Source organism: Thermobia domestica, chromosome 7, assembly GCF_964235325.1.
Source record: "Thermobia domestica chromosome 7, izTheDome1.hap1.1, whole genome shotgun sequence".
NCBI lineage: Eukaryota > Metazoa > Arthropoda > Insecta > Zygentoma > Lepismatidae > Thermobia > Thermobia domestica.
This window is the reverse complement of record NC_137460.1, coordinates 278,970,374-278,979,450: the sequence shown is the minus strand read 5'-3', so window position 1 is coordinate 278,979,450 and position 9,077 is coordinate 278,970,374. Positions and strand designations below refer to the sequence as shown.

At 37.3% G+C, this 9,077-nt stretch overlaps 1 protein-coding gene across 2 annotated transcripts in view; it reads right to left on the bottom strand.

The window, feature by feature from the left end:
- Window positions 1–3,796: 3,796 nt before the first annotated feature.
- Window positions 3,797–9,077, bottom strand: part of LOC145690956 (uncharacterized) — a 66,884-nt gene continuing 61,603 nt past the window's right edge. For both annotated transcript variants that reach the window (XM_081766425.1, XM_081766423.1), the window contains exon 2: window positions 3,797–7,503. In XM_081766425.1, coding sequence (XP_081622551.1) covers window positions 7,431–7,503 — 73 coding nt within the window. In that variant the 3' untranslated portion in view covers window positions 3,797–7,430. The remainder of the gene's footprint in view (window positions 7,504–9,077) is intronic.

Sequence of the window (9,077 nt, the reverse complement as noted above, 5' to 3'; positions counted from 1 at the left end):
AGAATTCTGAGTATTATTATTTTTATATATACAATTCTAGTGGACCTTACTTTCAAATCGAAGGATAAAAAGACTAAATTCACTCTCTTATTATTATAGATTCATTTCAATTGAAGCAGTTAAAATAGCTGGGAAAAATAGAAAGCCATACCCTATATTCCAGTGTGCCACAACCGGATAACACGGCACATTGGCGTGCCCAGCAAAATGAAGTGTAACGCAAACTTTTACTTATTATTTACAAGAATATTTGTCGAGTTTATTTTATTTATTATTATCAACGATTCTTCCACGGATCAGCTATCTGTATACAGTTAAACAAACAAGTATCACATTGAGGGAATGAGTGTATTTATTTACTTTAAAAGTAAAAGAAAAGTATATTTTCTTGTATATTCTACCGTGAATAACTCATCCGGTTTAAAAAATGGGACTAACAACAAGATTAGCCGATGTGCCAAACACACACCACCCTATAGTCGTGAGTGCCAAAAGTCCTTTTCTACGTCTTGGTACCCTAAAGGTTGTTGCCTTCAAAGAGAGAGAGAGAAAACTTAAGTACACTGCACTTACATACTTAAATAAATAAATTATGTAAATAACTGTTTCGTTTTCGGTTTATTATTATTATTATTATTATTATTATTATTATTATTATTATAAATTTCTTAGGAAGTCGACTGCCAAAAATATGCACACTGCTCTCCCGTGCAGCGCCTCGTGTATGATTTTCTGTACACAAACTATATATTCCAAGTTTACTGTGTTCATTCTATACGTGTGTTTGTAATTAGATGCATATGAAGTAGAAGTCAAAATCTAATGCCCACGTTACGTATATGCAAAATCATAGACAAAGAAATTTATGAACAAAAACATTTATGGCGCTAAAACAAAGGACAAAACTGAAGAAGTACTAGCGGATTGTTGCCCGTAGTGCACAGGTGACAACGGTTAACAGTGTTAAATTTAAACAAATAGTTTTTAATTAAGCACGAATTTAACTTACGGTGTACAGTGTGGAAGGCTCAGGAGTTCGCTGGGATCCTTACAATATCGAACTCCGTGAAATGCACTGCAAACCTGTCCGCAAGCCTCCGAAATATTCAACAGATATTGTGTATTAATACTCATTTCAATGCAAACCTATATAGACCTACGCACTTCAAGACTCAACGAAGGTGCAGACTATTCATGAGTTAAACACTCTCACCCAATGTATTCTCCTAACATGTAAATAAAACAAGATAGAGCAAATCTCAACTCTCTACGATAACCCTGTGCAAACGGGCAAGTGGTCAAAATGTCAATGCAACCTACATCAGAAAATCTATGGCCAAGCTTCTAAATCCGTTAAGTTGCGACAATAACAAAACAGAAAAACAAGTTTAAAAGTGCAAGGTATTGAAGTAAAGGAAATTTCTGCAGAGTCATTCTCTCAAAAGCATCCTCCGATATATTTTATTTCTGCACCATTATTCCAGGTTTCTCCAAACTTCCAATAGAAATTCCACGGTGGAATCTGTGAATTTGGGGTCCCGATGTGCGACGCATATACCGTTGGCTTTTGTCCTTCTCACCCTCCACGACGGTTGCGGCTAACAATGTTACCATTCTCTTCTAGGACACGAAATCCAATGGCCATTGTCATTCTGTGGTCCATTGGTCATTCGAAGTCACACTTATACCAGGATATGGTCCGTTGTGCAACTCTGTGAGAGACTGCAGCAATTTGTTTGACTTCAATACCTTGCACTTTTAAACTTGTTTTTCTGTTTTGTTATAGTCGCAACTTAACGGGTTTAGAAGCTTGGCCATAGATTTTCTGATGTAGGTTGTATTGACATTTTGACCACTTGCCCGTTTGCACAGCGTTATCGTAGAGAGTTGAGATTTGCTCTATCTTATTTTATTTAACAATAGCTCTTATACAGTATGCTACTTGACCCCAGGTTCGATTAGCAAATTTTGAGTTGGACTTCGCATGGGACCCTGCGAGTGCCCCGGTGACACAAATTTTTCATTCAAAAGGTGCTGGGCTCCCAACACTAATTTGAAAGTTATTGGCTACGTTTCCTTACGGGACCGTTCCCGAAAAATTTGACCCGGAATCCGAATTTGTAATATATAGTATGGAGCTCAATATTTAACTTTTCACGTTTTATCTCCGCAATGGTTGAGATCGAGGATATCCCTTTTCGTGTTATTTTCTTTTGGGACAAGGTATCTAACAGCCATAGTCTCGACTCGAAGTCAGAGTTTTACTTGGATAGGTTTTCTCGTAAGAGGTAACACCGCAAACAATTTTAACTAGTCTGATCTCGCGAATATAAACGAGAATTCGGACACTAAAGAGCGCGTTATCCCTCACCAGGTAAGATTTTCAGTCAGTTCGAAAAGCAAGTCTCTAATTATTATGAATCTACCATAGAGCTACGCGCTTTAGCCACCTGAAAAGATTAAATTGGAGTTTTTCTATTAATAGAGCGAGATTAAATATGGCGATGAATCGCGAAATACAGTGAGTAGATAGTTAACTAAGCGTATACAATATTGACGATACTGTTTCTGTATATAACATAATCGAGTCGTTCATATTGAACTATTATAATTACTAAGGGATGAAACTGAAGAAAAACGGAAGTCCAACTATGTATATACAATCATGAATATCTAATAATCAGTCACGTGTGCAGGAACTTATTTCGGAAGGGATCCAAAGCTTTCGAGGGTCCAAACTAAACATACGAATAAGTTATTTTAACATTTGTAAAATCTATTCAAAAATTAGACTAAAGATTAATTAAAACTTGGGATTTATTGAAGGATCAAGGTTCGTGATTTTGATTTTTTGTTACTTCACACACTATACTTAGTGATACGCACGAGATGATACAGAATTTTCGTTACAAGATTCGAGACGAGATAGATCTATTTCAATAGAAAATATATACGGTTTTCGAGACGAGACAAAACTTCGAAACTTTTTTGAGACGAGACATTCTCAAATCTTGTCTCGTGGGCATCACTGACTGTGTTTAAGCATTACTGTAATATGTTGTGTGTGACTCAATTTTTGCAGAGTTGCACTTGCGTTTTTCATTAATATTCAACGCTGTAAACATTAATAGATAAACTATCCAAACCTCTTAATCACATTTGCTTCTAGATAGCCCCCCATAGTCATAGTACTTGTTCATACGTTTAGACACCGATACTATAATTGCGAACCTGTTTTCTTTTCAGATGTTTAGATTGCTTTATACATTTTGTCTCAATGGGGCAGAAACATGGACTTAAGCAAAAGGGACGATAAAAGATTGCAGGCTTTTGAAATGTGGACGTGGAGAAGAATATGGATAATTAGAATGTACATTTGATTTCACATAATATGAAGTATGCGTATTTTCTTTAGGGTTTTTGATAATTCTCGGTGCTTTGGATGCAATTCGGGATAAGATATGGAGTAGAAAGGATTACGTTCATTTCCAACATGAATGTTTCCGGTTCTCGAAGTGGCTCAGTAGTAGACCGATCAGTTCTGATATGTAAGATTCCTGTTTGGATCCTAGCTCTTGTTAAGTGGGCATTTAGCTAGATAAACATCCTATCCGTGTGACTTCTCAGGTTTGTCCCGAAACCGATTTATCTCACGTTCTTCAGTCTACTTTGTCGTTCATCATCACCATCACCTACTCCCATAAACTCAGAGCAGAATTGGACACATCGAACTATAATAATAATAATAATAATAATCTCTATCAAACTAATAATGCTGTGCAGCGCAGAGTTGAGATATTTCTTATTTTTTTTATTAAGTTTACAATTACATCGCCTGACATATTAATAATTTCAACAATATACATAATAACTTCCACTTTATAATTATTTACATTCCAAGAAAACACACTACTCATTTCATGAAAAAAATTCGGAAGTTACTCTGAAACATATTATTTAATTTGAAAAGAAGAAGTAACCATTACCATTGAGTGATCTCAACCATTAGTAATTGGTCTGGAAAACCTGGCAGAAACTGTACGCATTATTGATGTAAAATTTAAGAAGTATAATATTACTGTTTTCAACATTGACATTAGTATTTTCCCATCCTATTTCGTTCATTGATAGACCTACATCACGAACAGAACTACTAAAGGATATATCAACCCACTGTTCTTGAGAGAAAATACTGTCTTCGATTGAGTACTCTGAGTTCGTATCAACCTTCCTATTACTTGTTGTAAATGAATTCTAATACCGACATCTCTTTCGCTTTTGCTGTGCAAAGCCTTCTTCTTTGGTTTCATCTTTCCTGGAGTTGCTGTTAGTATTCTTGTTCGACCACTCCTCTTTTTCTCACGGTTGGTTTTATTAAGAGGGGTAGGCAGCCTTCGGATAAGGACGGATATTCTGAGTGAATACTAACGCAGTGGAAGATATTGCTGCAAAATATAACATATGTAGTTTCTTGGATAGCTAATATAAGCGAGCTTTGAGGCAGAAGCTCTGATGAACCATGGTCCATACCCTCAGATATGACAGCAACATTCTGTGTGGTAAGGTTGCCTATAGATTTTGCTGGTGAAACGGTGCGTTTCTGTTCAACGAGGGATTTGGACGGTCATTTACTAAAGATATCAGAAATTAGTCTTCTGTAAAAGAAGCACTGTTGAAAGGGTATATTACAGTCTTTTTAAATCGAGATATGATATTCTATTGTGTCATAGCATATACCCGTCCTATATACTCATCAATAGAATGAGGAGAAATAGTTTCTCCTTGGTTATTAATCTGCCAGTCATTGCACACACGATTGTAATGGGTCTTCAGAGGTCCATAAAGCGAAACATCCACCAGATGCAGTTTGACTGCAATGCGGGTTAAAATGTTCATTACACGCTATTTTGGTAAGCATTCTCTACCACAATGATGTTTACGAAGTTTTCGTGGTGTTCGAGGAGCAATATGATTGGATTTTCTTTCGAATATTTTGAAATTCGGTTAATGTGTTCTAAACAAACACCAAATACCTCAGCAATATTCCATGCCTTGATCCTTGTTAATACCAAGCTATGAGGTGGTATTTTCGTCAGGAAGAATTTCTTGTACTGTCCTGGGTCCAGGAAGCAAAGTGTTACCATTCATGAAATTTTCTTTCACGTTACCACTGTAGGGTTAAGAACAATGAATGTCACGAGTGTGATGTAGAGAAGAATGCTGGTCAAAAGTGCAGTGAACAAAACCACGTTTAAACTATACTATCTAAATATACAATGCATTATAATCAATTTTACGGACTGTGGTATGAATATTAGTTAGTTGCTGGAATATGCTGTTTAGTGGTAATTGAAACGTGTCTGAAAGTATTGGTAAGGAAGAGTGGAATGCCTTTTCTCAACCAATTCTCTACATAGATAAACGACCGCAAGACCACAGGGGCGCATTGTTTGTAGTATTAAAATAAATAGGGCAGCACAGCACAGAATGATCTCGTAGGTGAGTGTAAAAGTATTTGAGCCCAAGTAAGTCTATCCAAAACAAATTTCGTCTGGTGTTTCTGCAGAGCATATACGAACAGTACTCAATTTTAGTTGAAACATGCCATGAATCATTTCCAAATGTTGTCACAAGGTGACAAAATTCTTCATTTTCGTGAATATATCTTGGGCTTACATATGAAACTACAGTAAACATGGGATAACATCGAACAAATGATATTCCTTTGTCGAACATTCTACTCAAGCACTCGACTTGGCATTGTACGATTTTCATAACGCGCGTAAAAATAGCAGCTGAAATTATGTCATGTCTTGGGACGTGTGATGCTTTACTACTGTGTGGATTGACATGTGTGAAGCCAAAGTGGAATGTCGATTAAATGACTTACCACACTCTTTGCATGTGTAAGGTTTTTCTCCTGTGTGGATTAACATGTGTATAGCAAAATCTGAACGTGTACTAAATCCCTTACCACACTCTTGGCACGTGTGTGGTTTTTCTCGTATGTGGATAAACACGTGTCTAACCAAAGATGAACGATGATTAAATCCCTTACCACACTCGTTGCATGTGTAGCATCTTTTTCCTGCGTGGATTAACATGTGTCTAGCCAAACGTGAACGTAAATTAAATCCCCTACCACACTCTTCGCACGTGTGAGGTTTTTCTTCTGTGTGGATTAACATATGTGTAGCCAAATCTGGACGTGCACTAAATCCCTTACCACACTCTTGGCACGTGTGTGCTTTTTCTCCTGTGTGGATTAACACGTGATTAACTAAAGCTGAACGATGAATAAATCCCTTACCACACTCGTGGCATGTGTAGCATCTTTCTCCTGCGTGGATTAACATGTGTCTAGCCAAACCTGAACGTGCAGTAAATGCCCTATCACACTCTTGGCACGTGTGTGGCTTTTCACCTGTGTGGATTAACTTGTGTGTAGCCAAATGATCACGATGTTTAAATCCCTGACCACACTTTTGGCACGCGTGAGGTTTTTCTCCTGTGTGGAATAACATGTGTCTAGCCAAATATGAACGTCGAGTAAATGACTTACCACACTCTTGGCACGTGTGAGGTTTTTCTCCTGTGTGAATCGATAGGTGTGAAGACAAATGGGAACGTTGATTAAATGCCTTACCACACTCTTGGCACGTGTGAGGTTTTTCTCCTGTGTGGATTAGCGTGTGTCTAGCCAAACCTGAACGTGCAGTAAATGCTCTATCACACTCTTGGCACGTGTGTGGCTTTTCTCCTGTGTGGATTAACTTGTGTGTAGCCAAATGAGCACGATTTCTAAATCCCTGACAACACTCTTGGCACGCGTGAGGTTTTTCTCCTGTGTGGAATAACATGTGTCTAGCCAAATATGAACATCGAGTAAATGACTTACCACACTCTTGGCACGTGTGAGGTTTTTCTCCTGTGTGAATCGACAGGTGTGAAGCCCAACCTGAACTTGCAGTAAATGCCTTACCACACTCTTTGCACGTGTGAGGTTTTTCTCCTGCGTGGATTAACGTGTGTGTAGCCAAATCAGAACGTCGTTTAAATCCCTCACCACACTCTTGGCACGCATGAGGTTTATCTCCTGTGTGGATTAATATGTGTCTAGCCAAATATGAACGTCGAGTAAATGCCTTACCACACTCTTGGCATGTGTGTAACCTTGCTCCTGTACGATTTAACATGTGCGTTGCCAAACATGAACATACACTAAATTCCATTCCACATACTCCGCATTTGTGGGATTTTTGACCTGTGTGCACTAAGTTATTGCTTGACAAAGTTGTACTTTGACTAAAGTGTTTTTCATTCTTTCGGTAGGTATTACGCTTTTGACTCTCCTGAGCTAGAATATGCCTTGACAAAAGTGATGGATGAAACCCCTTGCCAAACTGCATCGAAGTATGAGATTCCTCATGTCAATGAGAAATGGTTTCCTTTAAAGTAATACACGAGTCGTCTTCTCCGTGGAATGGTAATACGTTATCGCGCCTGTAACAAATTCAACAAATAAGGAAATGTGAATGGAGATAATGATTAAGTAGCAACAAAAAAATAATCATTCTCTTTATTTCATGATAAAATTACACTCAATTTTTTTATTACATGAAATATTGTACAAATGTGAAATGGAGTAACACTGAGTAGTTTCCATATCTTTCTATTCTCAAAATAAGAGGCTGTAGTTTGTTTCAATATATCAAATTGAGCCATCGTTTATACCGTGGCTGTCATAAGTCTTTGACCGTGGCTGCTTTGAAACAAATGCACAGTACGAGAATTAAAACGAACAGTACGAATCATTTACAGAGTAGTGATTGTAGTTCAGTGGTCTAGGCGATTGGCGAGTAATCTGGAACTTTTTCGATCGAATACACGTCGAGCATTTTTTTTTTTTACTTTAGGAATGTTGATGGCGGTTGACCAGCGATAACACACGCTTTATTACATTCAAATATTTGAATACTTCTTTAATAATTTTTTAATAATAGATTTCTATGATAGACACGCCCCTGTAGTTAAGAAACGTGTTTCGCAACACCCATCACCATGCTAAACCAATGAATTACTTCGTTAATGGCGCGGAGAGATAAAGCTTATCGAGCATACAGGAGACATGTTAAAAATAGTGATCCTTCCAATGATAGCACAATATCCTAATACGAAATTCAAAATAATAGGATGTTAAGAAACCGTTGCACTCAAGAAGTAAGGAAGGCAAAACGGCGCTTTGCCAATTAAATACTTGAATTCCAAAATAATGGAGCAGTTCTTTGGAAAAGGCTAAAGTATTAGGTGTTGGGAGAAACATAGCCAAGAATGCTGTTAACTATACGCCAGATGAATTGAACACTTTTTTCTGTCAAACCTGTATGGTACCAGCCTCCATGAAACTGCAAACAATGAATAATATTGTAGCTTCGGAAACTAACTCTCTGTTCTCGTCTTCTCACGTACAGCACATGTATTAAAAGCGATCCAAAGAATTAAATGTAAAGCCATTGGTACAGATGATATTTCAATAACCATGATCAGGAAAATCCTACTGCATGTACTTAATCCCATCACTGACATTTTTAATTACTCTCTTGAAACAGAGACTTTTCCCACAGTATTGAAACTCGCTAAGGTCCCCCCACTTCCAAAAAAGAACAACGCTGATAATATTGCAGACTATCGTCCTATCAGTGTCCTTCCCGAGCTTTCAAAATTTTTTGAATATATTGTAAATGATCAAATTCAGGAATACTTAACAACAAATAATTTATTGGATACATTTCAATCTGGTTTTCGAAGTAATAATAGCACATGCACTGTACTAGTAAACATAACGGAGGATATAAGGTTGGCTATTTATAAAAGAAACCTGACGCTCCTTACTCTACTTGACTATAGTAAGGCATTTCAAACCTTTGATTTTGACATATTAGTTCAGAAATTATCATTATTGTTTAATTTTTCTGAATCCGTGGTTAAATGGTTTCATTCTTACCTTCACGAACGTAAACAAAGAGTAGTTATCAATCAGGATCACATATCGACATGGCATTGTATCAACAGTGGAG